The sequence below is a fragment of the Mustela lutreola genome, chromosome 3, assembly GCF_030435805.1.
Source record: "Mustela lutreola isolate mMusLut2 chromosome 3, mMusLut2.pri, whole genome shotgun sequence".
Lineage (NCBI taxonomy): Eukaryota > Metazoa > Chordata > Mammalia > Carnivora > Mustelidae > Mustela > Mustela lutreola.
This window is the reverse complement of record NC_081292.1, coordinates 15456123-15478870: the sequence shown is the minus strand read 5'-3', so window position 1 is coordinate 15478870 and position 22748 is coordinate 15456123. Positions and strand designations below refer to the sequence as shown.

General features: G+C 40.6%; 1 protein-coding gene across 2 annotated transcripts in view; it reads right to left on the bottom strand.

Annotated features, from left to right (window-relative positions):
• The window catches only part of WASHC5 (WASH complex subunit 5), a 59255-nt gene that overhangs the window by 23440 nt on the left and 13067 nt on the right, over positions 1 to 22748 (bottom strand). For both annotated transcript variants that reach the window (XM_059165636.1, XM_059165637.1), the window contains exons 8-17: positions 19949 to 20062; positions 17828 to 17999; positions 13018 to 13145; positions 9848 to 9977; positions 7434 to 7546; positions 5906 to 6072; positions 5755 to 5830; positions 4428 to 4538; positions 3532 to 3672; positions 2403 to 2483 (exon numbers count right to left, since the gene is read on the bottom strand). In XM_059165636.1, the coding sequence (XP_059021619.1) occupies positions 2403 to 2483; positions 3532 to 3672; positions 4428 to 4538; positions 5755 to 5830; positions 5906 to 6072; positions 7434 to 7546; positions 9848 to 9977; positions 13018 to 13145; positions 17828 to 17999; positions 19949 to 20062 (1233 nt within the window). The remainder of the gene's footprint in view (positions 1 to 2402; positions 2484 to 3531; positions 3673 to 4427; positions 4539 to 5754; positions 5831 to 5905; positions 6073 to 7433; positions 7547 to 9847; positions 9978 to 13017; positions 13146 to 17827; positions 18000 to 19948; positions 20063 to 22748) is intronic.

The window sequence follows — 22748 nt, the reverse complement described above, 5'->3', positions numbered from 1 at the left end:
ATGCTTAACCAATTGAGCCACCCAGGCACCCCTCTATTCTTTTTAAAATAATTATTTTGGCCGCCTCTAACAATGCACATTTATACATACATCTCTGTGTATATCTTACTTGTTTTAAGTCCTATGGATTAAAGTCAACTTCTACTTTTTTTTTTTTTTTTTTTTTAAGTAGGCTCCATGTCCAATGAGGGGCTTGAACTCACAACCCTTAGTTCAAGAGCTGCATGCTGTATGGACTATGCTAGCCAGGTGCCCCAACTTATACCCTTTACAAGTGTCTGAAACAGATGCTTAATGTTTGATGTTTAAAGACTAGTGGGGGGCCACAGGATCCGTTACAAAAGCCCTGAGTGGTTAGACTGGCAGAGACAGTCTGCTGGGTTGAATGTGGTCAAGATGATATTCCCTCTGTTTTCATCTGAAAGACTGTGGCAAAAGATCTGCAATTTTCTTAAGGAGGTTTTCCTTTGATAATTTTACTAATTATTAGGTTTTATTACATCCTATATTGGTCACTTTGCATGTAAGACACTTAATCTGGTCCGAGGACGTCTTACCACTTTATGGATTTAGTAATTCAGTGATAATGCAGAGAGTACGCATGCGGGTTATCCGCACATGATAACCTGCAGTTTACTCTCTGTGTATCAACTGAATTAAACTGGTATCAGGCCTAAAGCATGTTCAGTGGATTCTGTTAATATTCTAGGGGCACAAAGGGGGGGCGGCTCAGTCGGTTAAGTATCTGCCTTTGGCTCAGGCCATGATCCCGGGTTCCTGAGATCAAGCCCTTCATCAGGCTCTCTACTTAGTGGGGAGATTGCTTCTCCCTTTTCCCGTTCCCTACGCATGTTCTCTCTTGCTGTCTCTCTCCTTCAAATAAAGAAATAAAATCTTAAAAAAAAAAAAAAATCACTGCTTTAAAAAAAATTCTAGGGCACAACAGTATTTCAACATCCTTCAGAAACCCACACACTGAAGTTCCATTTTTATTTAGGTTCATTTCCTATATTTTCTTGGATTTTAGTAGCACAAATGTTGATCTGGCAATTCAGTAGATACATTTTTTTTTTCTTAAATCAGTAACATGTAGCGTCTACTGATACCAGATAAATGAAAAAGAAATAAAAGCACCGTGAACCCTGTGCATGAGCACATCACTACTCATCATAGGATTACAAAATGAGAACAGCATTGAGATAACACTTTATACTCCTTGGGAGAGCAAAACTTAGAATGTGGACACCGACAGCTATTGGGTAAATTTTTGTGGGCAGACATTTCATGAAACAGCCCTTTCAGAAGGCAATCTGGTGGTATTGAGAGAAATTAAGTATAAACACACCTTCAAGCTCAGTGACCCTGGGGCACCTGGGTGGCTCAGTGGGTTAAAACTTCTGCCTTCGGCACAGGTCATGATCTCAGCTTCCTGGGATCAAGCTCCGCATCGGGCTCTCTGCTCAGCAGGGAGCCTGCTTCCCCTTCTTTCTCTGCCTATCTCTCTGCCTACTTGTGATCTCTCTCTGCCAAATAAATAAATAAAATCTTTAAAAAAAAAAAAAAAAGCTCAGTGATCCACTCCTGGGGATGCAGATTTTGGAAAAATTCTTGCATGGTGTACAGTAGAGACATGTTCAGATCATGGGAGTGTTGGGGGTGAAAACAGACCATATGGGTGTCTATGTCTCAGGGAATGGTTAAGTGGAATGTGAAATTCTATGCAGCAGTAAGAAGTAACTAATTGCCCAACTCACAGCAACGTAAGTAAATTCCAAAAGCAATAACTAGTGAGAAGAGTTGGAAAGGGAATGGGCCTTAGGGCACAACAGGATGTAGAGAAATCAAACACATACACACATAAAGTAACACCTTGTGCTTAAAATGCAGATACTCGCCTCCTTGGGGACAGAAATCAAACATACAGAGTGGGTGCTACTGGGGATGGGAATGACCATGAGCATGCAGATGAGAAAGAAAAGATGAAGAGAGGAGCTTGCATGCATGTGTGATGACAATGGCCAGACCATGACAATGGGGTAGGATTATCTCAGCTCTCTGCACCTGAGATGCAGTATAAAAATACTAAAAGGAAAGAAGGGTGGGAGGGAGTGAGCCAGCTGTTTGGTCAAGGGAATCGAACCATTTTGTTTTGTTATTACAAAAACTCAATAAAATGGATTTTTCTTAGATTTAAGTAATTCCTGGGTATGGATGAAAAATCAGGATTATAATGCTCTCTCTTCCTCCATCAGTAAATGAATAGCATGGAGATCAAGAGCTGAATGTGAAACAGCAAGGGACACAAAAGGACCATGTCATTCCCTGTTCCCCATGGGAGAACCACCACAGTAATCCAAAGAAAGAGTCTATGAAGTCACGTGGACCAGCATGAAAGCTATTACCTTGATGATGCCAACCAAAGTTGTCTTCATCATTAAGATGCCTTCAGTAAAAATGGAAATAGCATGAGTGAGCTTGGCAACCTTTAACAAAGAAAAAGAAGTTAATGAAGTACTACAGATGAAAGATCCATAATTTCTACAGAAAGTGAAATTAACTGGCTGATAGTCCAGGAATGAACCAAGACTTCAGAAATGATGTGCCCTGGTCAGAAATGAGGTGCCATGATGGAACTGAGAGACTACTGTTAGCCATGCTGGGAACAGGGTCAGCAGACATGAGGTCGTTCTTTAAATGCTGACCAATCACCTCCCCTTCTTTGGGCCTCAGTTTCCTATACATAAAAGGAAGACAGGTTTCCATGAGATGGACGGTCCTTTCCACGTAGAAAAGGCTCATCAAGACCCTAACAAGGTAATCTCCCCTTTCCTGCCTTCTACATTTTCCCCCCACGCAACACAAGGGGACATTGATAAGGTAGACCAATGCTATATTTTTGAGTGTGAATAAATACCTAAATTCAAAGCTTGACTATGCAAATTCCTGATGTAATTTTTGGAGTTGTGTCAGGATTTAAAACTGACACTGGGATATAATGTGATGGCAGCGAATTCCTATTGTCAGTTTCCCCCTGATTTCACTCTCACATCTCTTGAGCTCAGGGGGAAGGAAAAGCAGAGGTATTTGGGAAGAACAAACCAAACAACCCTGAGGCTCCTTGACTACTGAGTGGGCTTAAAAGTGGTTAATGGAATTGGTTAATGGAACCCAGGTAACTTTGAGCCACTGATCTGATGTACAAAGTGGGAACCCGAATGTGAAAAGTCTTGGCAAACTACACCCCAGAAAGAAGGGCTGATTCACCAGGACTGTTCGGGAGAAAAGTGACCAGTTGAGCCCCACTTCTTCTGAGGACACTCAAGCTGGCGGGGCTTTAAATAACTCTGGGACCAAGTAACAGATACAGGTATGGCTGCACTAACTTGGCACAAGTAGGTATCACTGAGAGTAGGAAAAAAGAAATCAGAATTGGTCTGGTGGTCCTAGGGCTATGGGAGGTGACATGGACCTGGGACACGTCATGGTTTGGGTTTTAAATATCAAAAGACAGAAGTCAGAGGGACACGCCACCTCATATCGTGGGCCAAGCTGAGCGTAGTCCCTCAGCTTGTCTTTGTCCAGGCGGGTCGGCACTTCAATGATATCGTGGGTCTGAAGCTTTATGATCTTTAGGAGAGAAGTAAACATGCTTTCTGGAATGATCTGCAAAACCTTTAGTGAAAGAGGAAAGGAAAAACAGTTGACATCTTTTATTTTGCAACCGATAAATGCTAGGACGGCAGGAAGACAGTACCAGTGTGTACAAGGAGCCTGTCTACAGGAAGGGATGGTAAGGGACTTAAGAGCTATTTTAACATCTGCTCTCAGGTACACGGCTACCTTCCTTCAAATATCAACTGCTCACAGGATATAAAGCTAGTCCTCATATACATGGAGCAAAAAGATGTATCTTTTCCACATTATAAACTCTTCAAAGACTGAATATCAGAGGTGTTAGTAGCATGGCTATAGAGTACTCAGTATGTGACACAGGTAAATTCTGAACCCAGGTCTGTTGGGCTCCATGCTGTACCGTAAGTTATTGAAACAAGGACCAAAATTCCTCTGAAACCTTTAAGTTCTAAGTAGGATATGCTGGATCTAGACCAGGTTCTCTTCCCAGCTAGCTCTGTGACTTTGTAGAAACCAATATAATCTCTGTTTCAGTTTCTATACCTACAAAATGGGGATTAATACTACCAGGGTTTAAAAAAAAAAAGGTGTAAAAATTCTTTGGAAGTAAAACACACGTCCATATCCATAGTACCAGTAAGAATAGGTTTATGTTCAGATATTGCAAATTTCTGCAGTCAAGAATACAGGAAGGAAACATGGGTATACTTTTTCTAGGGCCCCAAGAGTCCTTTTTGTCTTTAAATAGCAGCTAGTTTGCCAATAAAATAAGATCACTTTGATGCATTTCTTACCTTTCTCACATAGGACACCAATTCACCAGAGTAATATTGAGACACACTGAGAAGATCAGGACTATTTGCTTGATTAATTCGAAGAAGGGGAAGATCAAGGGCAGAGGCAAGCTGAAAGAAAAGTAGGTATATCTGTTTCTCTATCTCAAAAAGTCCTAGAAATCTCTCTTTCTACAAAGAGTATCATATAACAAAGCTCTTGGGTCCTACCCAGGAGAAAGCAACAACCACTGAACTTCATTAAAGTCATTAATGACCATATTAATTTGTCATTAATAAAAAATAATGAGTTATTAAGGACATTAATTAATAAGTTAATAAAAGTAATGATAAAATGACAACGATACAGTTTTTTAAACACAACAGTCTTCGACTATGGCAGTGGTTCTCAAACTGTGGTCCCCGGACCAGCAGCATCAGCATCAACATCAGCTGGGGACTTGTTACAGATGCTGTTCCTTGAGCCCCACCTCAGATTTACTTAATTAGAAACTTTGGGGGCGAAGCCCAGCCATCTGTGTTGTGACAGGTCTTCCAGGTGATTCTGATGCCCCTCAGGTTTGAGAGCTACTGTGCTACAGAAGTCAGCTGCTCTTGGATGGAAATCACTGGGACAGATGGAACACTGTACTGAATCCAATTGAAGATGTCACAGCATGTACAGTGTGCCATTATTTTATGTACCACTCAGAAAGAAAGAAAACGCTGACAACTGAACTCTGATGTGCTGTCAATTATAAAATCATCGCCATTTACAGAGATGTTTAAATAGGAAAGTGCACCTAAGGACTGGTGTATAAGGTGACTCTGTCAGAAGACACTGAGTCAATTATTTGCTCATTTATCTCGATCTGAAGTCACCTCGAGAGCAAGGGCCCTCCTTGTGTTGTTCACCACTATTCCCTCATCTTTAGAGGAAACCCTGCTTTGTAGCAGATGCTCAACAAGAATTTTTTAAATGAGTAAGGAAAAGGACTTAATTCACATCTAGAGAAAAAAGGACCTTGGTAGAACTTTAAAAATGTATTTTTTTTAGTACCACATTTTTAGTACCTTGGTAGAACTTTAAAAATGTTATTTTTTTAACTTAAAAACTATATTCTGTAAGACCTCCAACTTATGTTAACTGAAACTTCAAATATGCATGGCATCTTTTGAAACTGTGCTCTTATGGGAAAACTGCTAACAATTTTTAGTCTTTAAAGAGACTTAAATTACCTGACTCTCTAAAAGAACAATATCTTGGACTGAATTCATGCATGAGGTAGTCACGAGGACCAGTTCCTCCCTAGTGACTGAGAATGTGATCTAACTATTCTTTGCTTACCTTAAGGAATGTAGCTCTGAGTTTAGTAACCATAGATGGGTTTACCCTTATGCTCTCTTGCATGATGGATGTGAATCTGTAAAAGAGATCAATGGTAAGGAGAATCCATGGTAGCCTTCATCAAGGGGAAATGTTAGGCTGGTCACATTACCTGTCAATTAACTGCCAAGCAAAAGAAAGGTCCCCAACGATCTGCATTGTGATCAGGACCTCTTCTTTAATGTTAATGGTTCGGATCATTTGGTGAAGAAACTTGCGAGTATCAGCAAGAAACTGACAGACTTGCAGATTTGATTCCAACTGGTGAAATTCTTGAACCTGTGTCACATAAATACATTTAATTAGAAAATTCCAAGTGGCTTTGGTGGTATTCATTTTTCCCTGAAAACACTTCAAGAAAGGCACGCTACTCACTAAGAATTTCTTGGCAAAATTTTCATTTCAAATGATAATTTTAGAAATGTATAAGCCAAGTCATAATGTAATGCACAGGTTTCTAGAATTAGAAAATGTTCTACTCTTTTTACTGTGTATGTATATGACATAATGAGTGGATACTTCCATCTTTCATCTTAGTCTCAATAAACACATATTAGAAAATCCTCTTAATTCTGAAGATTTGCAGGTTTGCTAAAAACAGAGTAAAAGTCACATCACAACCAGGGTGTTGGCATTTGGACATTATTAAGTTCTTTTTGTTGGATTCCTTAAAATAAAATAATGACTCTCCAGCATCCTGAAGTTGTAATGTATATAATTCAAGGTGCCTGGGCCATTGCTGACAAAAATAACACAAATGATAAAAAAGCCTCTGACATTTACCAAGTTGTTTATAGTTGTACTACAAAGTAAAAGATCCAGGAAACAAGCAAAATAGGAACATTACAAGTGGGGAATTGTCGGCTAGGGAAACTGATGCACTAACAATGGAGAACTGTTTTGTGTTGCCATTAACAATGACTAACAGACGTCTAAAAAAAAAAAAAAAAAATGAAGCCTGTAGGAAAGTATGCCAAATAAAGTATTACTTCTGTCTCTAAAGAGATATACTTATACCAGTTGAACAGGGTTCCAAGTAAGTATGGATGATGTTTTAAATAGCTGATGGTTACTGTTCTCATCCTTTTGTTTATTTTTCATTTTAAACCTAGTTAAGCATACAATTAAAATTTCAGGAGTGGGAAAATATAATAATTCTTTTTGAATTTGAGTAGATAATATTTGAGTAGATGAAACACTATTTCTTTTTTTCTAGAAAAGAAAACATCACTTATAGGCATATGATCATTATACAACTATGGTTATTGGCTGTGTACGCCTCTGTTGTCCCCCACCCCAAACTCTTCCCCAATTTAGAAATGGTGTCTACAGTGTGGTCTTGTTTTAGTTCTTGCTGTCTTACCACAATTTCCCTGGTTTCTATATTGTTTTCATAATTATTTTTCCAAGACTATATGTTTCTGCAAGTGGAAATGACATCAGTTTTGTCATGCTGATCACTTTCTTATTCTCCCAATTTTAGGACACTGGATATAATATTACAATGAGCAGAGTATGCCTTTTTTGTCTTCTGATGAAATATTCTCTCAGATGTATTTCCGGCACCAGATTGCTGGGTGGGTTGGAAACTATCTATGATTCATGATCCAAGCGCCCCCCTTTAAGAAGGGTTTTCTTACCTCCTCCAAAGCTTGTATGAGCTGCACCGTTTTCCTGCCTGCAGCAGTGGAATCATCGTGATTTAAAGACATGATCTGTTTTGAGATCTCTCTGAACCAAGCTTGCAGGTTTTCTACAAACACAGAAACAAGGAGAGACTGCTGAGACCCCAGGATTCCTGTACCTGTGGCTTTGAATCTACTCAGGAACCCCTTACAGATCTAGGTCTTGTTCACAGAGTTCTCGCTGGGTACCTGACATTGCCCTCAGGGATTCTCCACACAAGAACCACCACAGGGCATGTGACCTGGGAGAAGAGAGAGAACTTTCTACGTCAGTGGCTCAGTGAACGCAAGTGTGCAACGATGGGCACAGGAGTGGGGAGGAGTCAGGAAGGAAATGAGAGCTGGGATAGAGAGTTCCCGGGGAGGGTGTTCTGGAGAAGTGAGGATGGGTAGAGAGAGAGGCGCAGGGACATTTGGTCTCTAGGTGAGGGGACAGACATGGACAGCAGCTTCGGGACAAAAATGATGATGGCACGTCTTGGAGGACGATGAGGGGCAACGTGTCAGGAATGGGAGGGATGATCTGAAGAGCTGAGGGGGTGCCCTTTGCTCTCACAAACCAATTTCATACAGCAAAGAAAGGAAAGGGCACCAACATGCTCTGGGGACCCTCAGTGTGGCACGTAAAGCTCGAAGCTTGTCTCACTGACTCTTCACAACAATTTATGCAGGGAAGAATTAGAAGGCATTTCTCAGATCAGGCAGCTGATGCCCAGAGATGTTCGGATCCCAGGCAGGGTCACACTGTCACTAAATGCCAGAGCCACGCTTTTCTCAATGGTCTGGTCTGATTCAAAGGCTTTGTTCTTTTTAACCCACCAAGTTGGTTCCCTGAAGTTTTTGTTGTTGTTGTTGTTTTATGAATGGGATGATTTCACTTTAATAAAAGCACTTAAGGGCTTCTTAGTTATTTTAAGATTCATACGAGGCATGCTAGTTGTAATTTTAAATTTTGTTTTGTTTTGTTTTGTTTTGTTTTGTAAGACTGAGGGACAGCTCTGGGCTAGCAGAAAGAGCACAGGGTTTAGGTCTGAGGTGCCAAGCTCGATCCAGGTTCTAAACCTTTGCTACCTTCACCAAGTGACTACCTTTATAGCTTCAATTTCTTTACATGTAAGACAAGAATACAGATGTTTATTTCACCGTCTCATAAGGATCAAACGAGAAATATTTGTGGGAGTATTTCCTAAACTGAAAAATGCTATGTAGCCAGATAAAGCAGATGATTCTTTATCTTTGAAAGACCTTTGAAAGGATGTTGGGATTTAGAAGAACCTAAAAGCAATTAGAACAAAAATGAACATGCCTGATTCTCAAAAGCTAATCTGGTTAGATTGTTATAAGTAGTTCCTTATTTTCTAGACACAATCTAGTGACCTGCAAAACATGTTTCCAATTTATATCACATGAATAAAAACACAGCCAACTTTTCCCACTAGGAATAATAAAGTAACTTGAAAATACATTTTAGGCCTACCATTCAGCATCAAATAAATCAACAAAAGCCAAATATAGTAATCACAAGATCATACTGATTAAAAATAATAGTTTTTTTAAACAAAAAGCTATACCATTAAACTTTTTGCAAACAAAAAAGCTATACTCTTCTACTATGTAATTAACTTTATCAGAAATGAATTTCAGAGTTAAAGCATTAAAAAGTTTATCATCTTAAAATTCACAATGGTAGTTTGGGGGAATTTTGAAAGCTTTCTCTCTCTATAAAAATTTAAGTGAGACCATAACTTTCCTATAGATAAAATTTCCTAAAAGAAGGGGAATATCATTAATAGCATTAAAGTAATGATTAATATCTTTAAGAGTAGTGTTTCAGAAAGTCTGCAGGTCCCCTCTTCTGCCACTAGATGGCAGGCACACCGTGGGGCGGGGGGTGGGGTAATGGGTGAGCAGCAAACATGATTAGAAGCTGAGAATCTTGCATACCATCTATGTTAGTAGTTAGTAATATTCTTGAGGGAAGTATCCTGAGAAGATCAGGACAGTTAGGTCCTTTAGTCCCTCCCCACAAATGCATGTAAGTTAATACACCAGGGGTGTATAATGTATAAGTTAACACACCCAGGGGTGCATACTCTGGTGAGGGTCAGGAATGAATTATGACTAGGTATAGTATAACAACCCTTCTAACCCAATCACATACTTCCAAAATAAGAAACCTTAAGTCCAGAGAGGCTACAAAGGTTGCCTAAAGGAGCGCAAAGCTAGAGGAAGCTAAAACTAAGCTTTAGATCTTCATTAGCAACCCCCTAGCATACGATGATGACAATGTAAGGACTTTTTACTATGCTGCTTTCCAGTAATTTCTGTGTACACTTCAAGCACACCAATAGTTCCTCTTCAGCAATTACCATTTTTCTCCACTCGGGTTAGGGGTTTCACTCCTGAAAAGACATCAGCAAGCTCCATCATCCGCTCGGAACCCTCCTTCTTGTAATACTCCCATTTGGCTTGCTTTTCTGAAAGCATTTGCTTGAACATCTGTTGAAAGAGACAGAAAAGAAATTACTTAAGAGGAAGTCTAAATTAGGCAGTTTACCAAGAAAGCCTGAATGAAACCCAATTTATTATAAAAATATATGTCTAAAAGTAACATTACCCTGATGTCATCTCTCAAGCCGTTCTCCTTTGTATAAATCGAGGGGCAAAGCTAGACCACTGCTAAGACAGTGGTTCTCAGAGCAAATGAACAGAGTGTCACCTGGATGGCTTTAAACTTCTCAGATGCCTACACTCCACCCTTGAAGATTCTGGTTCAGAGGGTCTTGGGTCGACCCAGGAAACAATATTTTTAAAAGACATGAAACTTGGTGACCACTGCTCTAAGTAAAAATTTCTGGGGTCAGGGAAGGCTGAGCATTATCTTGTCTGATTAGTGGAGAATGAGCTAAATTACTAACACAAGTTCTTTCTTTGTGATCATACAGTAAGTCTATTTATGAACTCATGTCTTTATAAAAATTAAAATCTTATAAAGGGTTGGGTAGAGGAGGAAACAGTGTATCTCAAGTTGTTTTTTTTTTTTTTCCATTGAAATAAACTTCAGAAACATATTTAAGGTATGTCACAAATGTACCGGGGTTTATTTATTGAGTTTATTTATTTATCCTAAGGGGTAAATATGAGAGTATACTGATTTTTCTCTTAAATTCTTCATTCCTGGGGTGCCTGGGTGGCTCAGTGGGTTAAGCCTCTGCCTTCAGCTCGGGTCATGATCCCGGGGTCCTGGGATCGAGCCCCAAATCGGGCTCTCTCCTGGGCGGGGAGCCTATTTCCCCCTTTCCTCTCTGCCTGCTTCTCTGACTACTTGTGATCTCTCTCTCTCTCTCTCTGTCAAATAAATAAATAAAATCTTAAAAAAAAAAAAAGAAATTCTTCATTCTTCAGCATCAAAATGAATTTTAAAAGATGAAGACTTCATTGCAGATGAAAGGATCAAGACTGGTGGAATTCTGTGGGGCCAGAGGAAAAGGAGTCTCAGTGATCAGGCAGGATGATTCAGCAATGCAAGGTAACAGAATGAGGAATTGTCAGAATTATTTCTAGAGTCTGCCCTATCTTTTCAAATGCCTGGGACCAATCAATGCCAGGTGACAAAGCAGCAGTGACTAAAAATAACACTGAGGCCTTCATCACTGACCACATGGCTTGAAGTCCTTCAAACACTAATTCACAGGTTGAACTCACAGGTTTTATCTTGCAAGACAGAACTTGGGAGAGGGGATGATCCTTCAGTTAGGAGATGTACCTTTATATAAAAAATTACAAGAAACAGTGGTCCAATTAGTTTATAGGAGAATCAGAAGGTGATTCTAGAAAAAGGGTTGAGGTGGAAGGTAGGTTAACAAACCAAGCTGAAATGTATTATCTCTCATTTGCTTGATTTGCATTGGGGTAGTTGGTTTCTTTCTTTCTACCAGATCTTTCTCTTTTGAAGATCTTTCACAATGAGTTGGTCTTCTTTTCCCTCTACCAGAACAGACAGAAGGAAGCTGCCTGTTCTATTCCAACAGATTCCAGAAAAAGATCAATGATTAGAAATGCAGGCTTGGCCAGGCAGATGACCCAGACCTGTCCTGATTTTCATGCAACAAGACTGAGCTACAGAACTCTTGGGGGAACTGGTGCTCGGTTCAGTTTCCTAACTGGAGTGAGTGCACTGATTCCTCGGGGGCGACTCTCACTTGCCTCTGCAGTTTGCTCTGATCAACAAGTAAGATGCCTGGTTCCTGCTCTTGGATCTTTCTTGGTTTCTTATCTTGGCTTAATCAGTCTCGCTTCCCCCACTGTACTGAGAGCTACTTGATGGTAGGGACATGCCTTGTTCATTTTTGAATTCCTAGCACCTAGCCGGGAACAGAGCAAGTATTCAATAATGATTTGCTATTCAGAGGGAAAACATTAACGTTCTTAAAGAGATCAAAAAGGGGTAGCATTTCTCTGATCTTAAACATGATACCCAGACAAGTCACTGCAAACTGAAAACACCCCGCACACACATTAGCATGATGTTAATAATCAGCATGTACTTTTCCTGAGCTACTAAATGGGGAACACAGTGTCCTCGCATATCTAGAAGATAAACATCTAGCATACCACTAACCAGACTGAGGCAAGATGAAGATCAGTTCCAAATGGACATTAACATCCACCGCTAGTTCCGGGTCCACCTGATCCAAACCCCCAAAGTTACTGGTTCCAGAACGTAGGCATTCCTGGGTATCTGCCACTTTTATTATGTCCACAGAGGCTTGTTATTTTTGCCCTAAGACTGACTTACCTCAGAATCTCCTTCAGGGAACCTGAAATCCTTAAAATCCGTAAGTTAACCTTGCTTAATTGCAAATCCTCCATCCTACTTAAAGGCCCTTTCTAGCAGGTTCTCATGGCTTTTCTGACAATGACTGAAATCCTGCCAGGCCCGGGCTGGCTCCTGCCCACCTTTCAACCTCATCTCCTACCACTTTCTCTCATTCTCTCCCCTCTAGCCAACTGGTCTTTCTGGTCCTTGAACTGGTCATGCTGTTTCCTACCCAAGAGGACCTGGGCGTATTCTGCCCCCTCTCTGGCACGGGCTCCAGAATGCTCCCAACCTTTGTCTTAGCTAACTCTGACAGGTTCCTTTTTTGGGTCCCTTCAGAAGCTCTCGCTTCTCTTCTCAGGGAAGTTGGGGATAGCATCTTTGATTTTAGGTCCTCTGAGAACTATGTTCCTTTCCTTTAGAGCACTTTTCTTACTTCGCATTTACATTTTTATTAGTGCAATTCTCAGATTACTTGTTCGTATTCCTCATTAGATGGCCACCTACAAGTCTTGTACAATTTCCCCCATCCCTGTCTCCCCAACAGGCACTAAATGCCTGTTTTATGTTCAATCCTGTCCTTTTAGTGTAAGAACTATCGCAGACAGCTAGAATCATAGCCTGAGCCAGAGACGCAGTTACAGAATCCTAATCCTTTTAAAAATAGTTTTAAGCATAAAAACACTAAGATGTCGATGATTATTTATTCAAGGGTTTTACCTCTTTCAGTATAAACTCAAACTGTGCAGTGTCCAACAGCAACTGAAAGAGGATCTTGGGATTGTACCTCGAGTCCGTTAGAATCTGGTCCTTGATTTGACGAAGGCGTTTGTTGTTTGGGTCACAGGCTAGAAAAGGGAAGAAAAGAGTTCCTAATTTATTAAATGTGTAGAAAACATGAACCATAAGGGGAAATTCTTAAAAACTTTCCTTCACTTTCATTCATTTTAAGCATATGAAAATAAGCAAAACATACACCATGTACAAATACACACGGAAAAATATAGTGTATCTATGCCACAAGTAAATGCAACTGAACTTTTAAAATATGACAGTTGGATCTGGCAAGGAATGTCATTCATGATATATTATAGAAGGAGAACAAGCGGCAGAAAAGTGTTCCAAATTTTGCAGGCATTCTCGGATTGATTCATTACTGACTCCAGTACCAACAAGCAGAGCCCTCGGACGCCATTCCGTCAGTGGGCCGGCCTCCTGATGTCCTGTTTGCAGCTGCTTTTGCTTTAGGCATTGCTCTCTGGCATTCAGGGAGGACGCTCTCGGTTTTTTGAGACTGCTCTCCTCAGAAAGGCTTACTTGCAAGGTTGGCACATCTGGGAACTCAGATTTCGGGAGATGCTACCACTCAAGCACTAGTAAGAGTGGGCCGCTATGCCCAACTATTTGTACAGTGTGTTTTATCATGGCCACCTGCTTTCCCTCTAGGAGTCTGGAATTTTGATACATGCCAGGCAGAGACTGCCTGTGATCAGCCCCAAATAAAAACCCTGGACATGGAGTTTCCAAAGAACTTCCCTGATTGGCAACACTTTACACATGCTGTTGCAATGCATTGGTGGGGACAGGGGTTCAGTTAAACCTATCCTGTGCGACTCCACCAGGAGAGGACCTCTGGAAGCTTGTGCCTGGATCCCTCCAGACTTCACCCCATGCGCCTTTTCCCTTTACTGATTTTTCCTTCTATCCTTTTGCTGCAATAAATCACAGCCACAAGTGCTAATACATGCTGTGTCTTCTAGGAAGTGATCATAGCTACGGTGGGCTTGGGGGTCCCTGACACCAAGGGGAAGCAGGGTTACCCACACAAAGATATGGCACCTCCAAACAGGAAGAACCAGACCTGGGAGTGTTGTTCCTTGTAAGACCCAAGGGCATGGCAGGCACTCGAAGCTTCCTGAACTATCTACCACCAAGGCCCAGAGAGATTCTGGCAACTAGGCCCAGGTGACAAAATTAGGCAGGGATGGACCCAGGGGCCAAATCTCTAATATCCTGATTCCCTGCTCAGCCTCTCAACTCCCAACCAAAACTATTTCAAATAAAATAAGCAATTTGTTAAAGGTATATAGAATTAAAAAAAAAATACTGATATTTGCTGAAATTAGTTTGTGGGGCCAATTATTTATTTAGGAAAAAATAAGAAAATATGGTAAGGCACAAAGAGTTACAAGTCAAGGCTAAATGGAGTATAAATAGTCAAAATAAAAAATTTAAGGCAATGAACACTGTCAGAAAATTCACATTTGATAAGGTTCAAAGTCCCTGGTTGTTGCTCTGGTGTCACATGGCTTTCTTATTTTCTTAGCCCCTCAGTGGTATCCCAGGATGTCTAATGTATACAGAAGGACTGTGTTGTGTATGTCAGGGGTGTTTTCTGGTGTCTCCATTCTGGTGAAGCCTGCAGATGGCCATTTTTTTTTTTTAAAGATTTTATTTATTTATTTGACAGAGAGAGATCACAAGTAGGCAGAGAGGCAGGCAGAGAGAGGAGGAAGCAGGCTCCCTGCTGAGCAGAGAGCCCGATGCGGGACTCGATCCCAGGACCCTGAGATCATGACCTGAGCCGAAGGCAGCGGCTTAACCCACTGAGCCACCCAGGCGCCCCAGATGGCCATTTTTTATACTGATTTCTAAGTCAATCCATCAGGAGGAAGACTCATGACAATCTAGAGAAGGGCTCAGTTTTCATGGGAAACCTCAGAGTAGGATTATTATGCATTCGTCACAACTATCTAGGAAGAGCTATATTGGAACCAGTGACGCTGACAGCACAGAGACAGTTTTTTCAGCTTCATATCTGCCTAACAAAATCAAATAGACCAAACTGACAAAGAGTTCCATTTGTTTTGTATTAATTCTGATTTAATAAGAAACCACCTGAGACTAATTTGCTTTCATTTTCGGATAGAGAACATCACCCTGCATTAATAATTAATTCCCTGGTAGAAATCAGGGATGATTCCAGCATTCTCAGAGGCTGATCCCATCTCTGAAATCTGACATGCAGGAATGCAGACTCAGAGAACTGAGGCAACAGATCTTAGAAGCACGGTACCCTCAGAGTCAGACTTTAGGAGCCGGGCAGCCCTGCCTGCCTGGGTTGGCTCTGAGCGTGTTTCTTCAGAAGCTTCAAGACACTGGGGAGGCATCCAAAGCCTGGGCGAGATGTCTCCAGCGGATTAACAGGAGGGAATATAAAGAAGACACATTCCTTCCTACACATGACGACCGGAAGCACCATAAAAGCTAAATAAGCAGTTACTTTCCCCACACATGACTCATCATCAGATAGGTAAATCATTTGTTTCTGGTAAATGATGACCTTATGCAATCAGGCCAGACAACTGCCAGGCACAAAAATGGAAAACAGATGTGCCTGAAGATAAATGCACAGAATAGTGTTTGTTGTCCCTGCAAGGGTGCAAATCCCGGAGACTCCCTGGCTCCCAGACTGGAGTCTTGGAGGTCAGGCCACGGTTGTGGGGAAGACGACAAGGAGGCTGAGTCACTGGAAACCCACTGTTGGTTTTACGATAGAATATAACAAGGACCCGAGTTGTTTACATGCTTGAGAATGTAAGACTGGTAAAGAAGATTCAATACTGAGTCATTATAGCAAAATCCTCAAATTCAAACTGTAGTTTATATAAAAAAGAAATGTGACTAACACCAGATCCATTATATGATTCAGCGTCAGCCATGGTATTCGTGCTGTGGGTAAACTGTAAACTGGAGAGAGATGTAGGCAAAAGAGTAAAACGGAAAAAAACAAAAAACAAAAAAGTGGAAAGTAGCACTTTTGAGAAAGGTTTTGGAGCTGGAGATTTCTAGTGTGAAGAGAGAAGGCTGAGGAGAAAGTCCATGTATATTCAGAGGTACAAAGGATGAAGAAATCCACCTGCTGTCTTCACTGCTGACCACTCCCAAGACGTGGAACCAGATGGGAGCTGGAGGGAAGAACATCTTTCCAGGGGAGGGTGTGGGCTACGGGCGGCTGTGGTACCATGGAGGCTGCAGAATCATGGGCAGGATTTTTAGAGACATGGCCTCATCCCAAAGCACAACCGTTGAAAGCAGTGCCTGTCTCAGGGTCAGTCTGAAGCGAAGTTTGTTGATTAAAAACAAAAAGCAGGAGGCTTAACAGGGCTGCTGAATGACACGCCTGAGAGTGGGAAGTGCATGCGCTCCAGGTGAGTGAGATCGTTAGTTCATTAACATCAATCCAGCCTGTACTAAGTATGAGGAATTGTGTCAGCTCTCAACTAGCTCAGGTTAGTCCAACCTACTTATTTTTCCATTAAACCAGGTTTCTTTTCTTTTTTTTTTTTTTTTAAAGTCAAAGTCATGGGCCCTGTGGAAGCATTTCCTACAATCTGTGAAGCAACTGAACTTGAAGGCCCATGGTGTCTCCAAGAGGACTGTGGACCAGAAAAGGTTAAGACCCAGTCTACCTTTATTAGGCACTCTGGTTTAGCCTGTTCATCAACTTTGTGGGTCCATGTTTTCTGTACTTCCCAAAGTATACCTTCTTCTCTATCATTTCTCCAGTCTAGAACTTGTTACTTCAAAATCCAAGGTTGGGGCGGCGGGGGTGGGGGAGGTTGGGCAGTCTGCTTCTGTATTCTGTGTGGATCCTTTCCCGACCACCTGACTTCTCTATGTCAACAAGCACATTTCTCTCCTGCTCTGGACTCAAATCCCAAACCCCACCATGTGTTTTGCACATCTGACCCTTACATACTGGATTAGCTCTTGTATTAGTTTCCTGCTATAACTGATCACTACAAACTTAATGGCTTAAGAAGACACAAATGTATTTTCTTATCATCCCGGAGATGAGAAATCTGAAATGGGTCTCACTGGGGTAAAATCAAGAAGTCAAGAGATCTATGTTCCTTCTGGAGGCTCTGGGGGAAATCCTGTTTTCCTTCCTTTTTCTGCATTTGAGGCCACCTGTATTCCTTGGCTCGAGGCTCCATTCCACCTTTAAAACCAGCAATGGCCTGCTGAGCCTTTTCATGATGCCACTTCTCTAGTTCTGACTCTTCTGCTTTCCTCTTGCCCATTCAAGGACCCTTGTGTAGATTACCCCAGACCCATTGGGATAATCCCAGATAACTGAACCTGACAAAGGGACTATTCAGGTGGGCTGTTACCTTGTCCAAGTAGACACAAAAATGACTAACTTAAAAAGCAACTTGATTCTCAAGGTGCCTGGGTGGCTCAGTTGGCTGAGTGTCTAACTCTTGATTTTAGCTCAGGTCATGATCTCACGGGTCATGAGATGGAGCCTCTGTCAGGCTCTGTGTTCAGGGGGGGAGTCTGCTGGAGAGTCTCTCTCTCTTTTCTTCTGCTTCTTCCCCTCCCCCACACGCTCTCCCTCCCTAAAATAAAAAAAGCAATTTGATTCTCTCCCAAACGCTAAACCATTTTTGCAACATGGAGCATATCTTAATTCTGAAGGCCTTTTTGTACAGCCATGGGGACAGGCACACCTTTTGCACATTACCTGAGTCGGCCGTGTGCAGCATCAGCCATCGGATGGCGACATTGCAGTCTCTTAGGCAGTTCAGAAGCCTCGGGATATTGTCCAGAACCATCTCCTCCCTCAAATAACCTTCTTTCAGGAACTGCTGGACTTGAGCGTGCACTCTTTCACTGACAGTGGCGTATCTGCTTGACTTTTTAAAATGAGAAACAAAACAACTCGATTTACATTTTCAAAAAGAGAAAATGCTTTTCCTCGAAAACAAATCACTTGTAGATGAACCCCTGGACAAATAATCACATTTCTATAGGAGATGAGTAACATATGGACCATAGTTGGTAAGGCTCCAAGACAAGTGGTTTATTGAACATTTCTGAAAAGGACGTTGGACTCAGAACCAAGAGAATCCTAAATCCTACCTCTGGCTATGATAAGATACTGGTGTGACTTTGGATTGAACCTCTCCCTCCTGGTTTCTGCAAATGTCAACTGGAGAACCGGGAACAAGTGGTTCTGGGGGCCCCTTCTATCCTTAACTTGGATGGAAAAGAAACATAAAGGCAGTAGCTCAACTGCCTATTCTTCCCATAATTACTGACCAAGAAGGCAGAGCAGAAACTTCTACAGGAGAAGAGACTTCTACAGGCGGATGATAGCACAACGAAAATACGCCTCAGCAGGTGAAAAGTGACTTTTCAAACCAGCCTTTTGGAAATCTGGTCATTCTGCTTTCCCCGAAGCAAGAGTGAAATGTTCAACATCATTAGCCTAGTTGGGTTAGTTTCAAACTATCACCAGGTGCTTCATTGGAGGACTCTGAATATCTTTTTAAAATGGCACCAAGGAGAAAATGCAATTTTGGAAAGTAATTCTAGGGATGAAAAATTAATGCTCTGATACCAGTAAGTACTGGAAGCACTGCTTTCTCTACTACATTTCCAGGAGAAATGCCAACGTTGAAATTATTTTGTGCATTATTGATGGAATTCAATTTACTTGAATAAAACATGCTGACATTCTTTGAGTCAATATCATTTTAACTGTGCTGGAAACTCAAAAACTCAGCCCAGGCTGAGGAAGGTAACTGTTTAGAAATGTCAAGGATACTAATCAACAAAGAGATTTTTATTGCTTTGTTTACTTAGGAATTTCCTTCTGCCTTATGTTCTTTTAAATTTTTTAAATTAATTACTTATTTAAAATCAATTAATTAACATATAATGTATTATTAGTTTCAGAGGTAGGGTTCAGTGATCCATCATTCTTATATAATTTAGTACCTAGTGCTCATTATATCACATGTCCTCCTTAATGTCCATCACCCTGTTACAAATGAATGGATAAAGAAGATGTGAGAGAGATGTACACACACACACACACACACACAGATACACAATGGGATATTACTCAACCACCAAAAACATGAAATCTTGCCATGTGCAACGACGTGGATGGAACTAGAGGGTATTATGCTAAGTGAAATTAAGTCAATCAGAGAGAAACAAGTATCATGAGTTCTCACTCATATGTGGAATTTAAGAAACAAAACAGGATCACAGGCGAAGGGAGGGAAAAATAAGACAAAATCCCAGAGGGATTTAAGTGAATAAATCATAGAAAACAAACTGAGGGTAACTGCCTTGTGTTCTCATCAAAGAGACAGAATATAACCATTTAAACTTTAAGGAGATGAAATGCGTCTAGTTTTGTTGCTTCTTCGACACATCAGAGAGGACAAATTTAAATTACAGTGACAGGACATATTGTGTACATTTAGTTACCATCCTCAATATTCATCCTACTAATGAAAAATTAAAACTCCAGCTGCCGGTGAAAGCCGTTCTGTCCACAAGGACACAGACTTTAGCAAGAGTAAGCAAAGCCAACTGGGGTCATGTGACATACTGATTTGCCTTAGGATGCTGAATCTTGAACCTAAGTCTCCCACTTACATATACTATGCAAGTTAAAAATCTATAATTACCTATTTTATTAGGATGGGCAAAATCCCCCTTTTGTTGATCACCGTACTTAACATGTCTATGTGGACATTTGTCAAATGTCCGTGGGAACTCTCTTTCCTACCCCCCAGAGCGGGCTTGCAGCTGTTACGAGAATCCCTCTGCACTGGCCAGCACCTACCTGTTCTCTGACGTTTGCAAGGTCCAGGGTATTGTTTAAAGCAGTTTTTGCAGCTTTATACGGTTCCCAAGCATCTGCTAGATTAACCGTGATCCCCATGTAAATACTAATTACCTGCAAGAGGACACATTCATCCAGTATATTAAACACTTGCTCACTTGGAGGTCAAGTTACAGAAGACACTGCCTACTCCTTCCGGTTCAAACACCACTGCAATGGAAGCCCACGATTTGCCAAATAGAAAGTGAGCGTTCTGTCTTAGCGACACTTTGGAACAAGGGCGACAAGAGCTACTCATGGGAAAATGACTAAATCAAGGTTGACAGAAAAGTAGACTAGAGCAGTGGTCTCCTCAAACGTTTTCACCTCTGCCTTTATGCAACTAAAACTTACTGAAAACTCCAAAAGTCCGAAGGACTTTTTTTTTTTTTTAAATGGGGTTGTATCTATTGATACTTATCATATTACACATTACAGCTGAGACACTTCAAAAACTATTTAATTCACTTCAAATAACAAGAAACCCACTACATGCTAACATAAAATGTTTTTCATTAAAAAAACAAAACCAAAAATGACTAAAGGTTTCCCAAAAAAGTTTTGTGAGAAGGGTGGTGTCACTTTTCCATTTTTTCGAGTCTCTATAACGTCCAGCCTAACTGAACACGTCCGCACTCGCACTCGGCTCTCTCAGTCAGGGTCCTGAGGTTGACTCTCTCGGGGCCTCTGGAAAGGCAAAGTGCACTTGGGAAAGGATGAGAGGAGAAGGCTCGGACCACTGTGGTGTTATCACAAACACAGTTTCACCTCACTGAGTCCTGGAACGAGCCTGGGGAACTCCTAGGGCTCCCCAGTTCATGTGAGAATCTCTCGACTAAAGGAAACAAAGCAATATTTTTGCGGTTCTTAACTCACCTACTTCAGTCTGTATCAAATTGGGATTATTTGTTGCTATTTTTGCTAAAAGTTGCCGGAGAAATCCTGTGGTCCTGGGGATCCTCTCTTTTTGGTGGGAGTGGCTAAGCAGGGAGGTCGGATCCCCAATTTCATTTCTTTAACAGTCACAGCTCGTTGTACTTCCTTTTTCTTCTTGAGTCAGATTTGGTATTTATATATTTTTAAGAAAATTTTCTATTTCTTCAGAGTTTTCAAATATATTGGCACAAAGTTGCTTAGAAGTTTACTTATACTTTTAAAAGCTCTTTATTTTATCTTAGGTTTGTTTTTTCAATCTTAACATATTTAAACTTGTCTTCTCTCTCTCTCTTTCTTCCTCTCTGGTCAGTCTCACTAAGTATTTTATTAGTCTTCAAAAAAACCAGCCTTTGTTGTTGATCATCTCTCTTTCCCTTCTTGTCCAGTTCAATACACTGCTGCTCATACGCTTATTGACTTCCATTCACTTGACCTACTCTAGCTTCTTAAAGTTCAATATCTAGCTCATTTATTTTTTTCTAATTTTATTTTTAAGTCATCTCTACACCCAATGTGGGACTTGAACCCATAACCCTAAGATCAAGGGTCACATGCTGCACTGACTAAGTCAGCCAGGTACCCCTCTAACTCATTCATTTTTAATTGTTCTTATTTTTAAAATAAATATATTTAAGGTTTCATTTACTTCAGTTACTCTGAAGAATAGTTTTTAGTCATTCCCACGAGCTTCACTTTGTAGTATTTTGATGTTGGGTGATTCTACATATTTCTTCTCTGACATTGAGATTTCCTCTTTTGTTTTTTTAGAAGATTTTATTTATCTGTCAGATAGAGAGCACACACAAGCACGGGTAGCAAGAGGCAGGGTGAGAAGCAGGCTCCCCACTGAGCAAGGAGAAGACTGTGATTAGTATCCCAGGATCCTAGGACCCAAAGATCATGACCTGAGCCGAAGACAAACCCTCAACCGACTGAGCCACCCAGGCATCCTACTGTGATTCCTTCTTGGACTCAAAAGTTATTTGAGTCCAAGAAGGACTGACTCAAAAGTTATTTGAGTCCTTTAAGCACTGGCTTCTAATGTAATAATGCTACAGTAAGAGAATACAGTCCATAGACTAAAATTGTTTTTTTAAACTCCATTCACTTTGTTATCTGATATTTCCTAATTTTCATACGTATCCTTTCAACTATACACAAAACATCTATTATGGATTTTTGAAAGAGCAGGATTATATTGAGAAAGAGGTATTTCCCATCATGATTATGGTTTCATCAATTTTTAAGTTATTTTATTTTTTGCTATATATATTTTGAGTATTTAACTGGATGTGAATTTATAAATTGACCTTGGATTATTCTTATTAAAATCATATATGTCAGGGTCCTGGGATCAAGCCCCACATCAGGATCTCTGCTCGGTGGGGAGCCTGCTTCCTCCTCTCTCTCTCTGCCTGCCTCTCTGCCTACATGTGATTTCTGTCAAATGAATAAATAAAATCTTTAACAAAAAATAAAAAAAATTAAGTAAAATTCCTATTCATAAAATAACAGATTGAAAAAAAAATAACAGATTGATTTATAAGCTTAGAGTCATGAAATAGAAAAGAATAAAGAAATACTTATGAAACAGTTATAATCTCAGCAACTAAAACAAGATACATTTGAATACATGGTTTTACCTTGACAGTATCATTTTAAGAAAAAAAAAACTGTTTTTCAGAAGTTTTCCTGACTTATTCCTTCATGTTATCATTTCTAAGATTCTCAACATACAATTTTAGCTAAGTGACTGTATGTCTCATTATTTACAACATTATGACCTCTTTTGGCTAAAGGCCAAAAGAACAGAAAATCGGTTCCC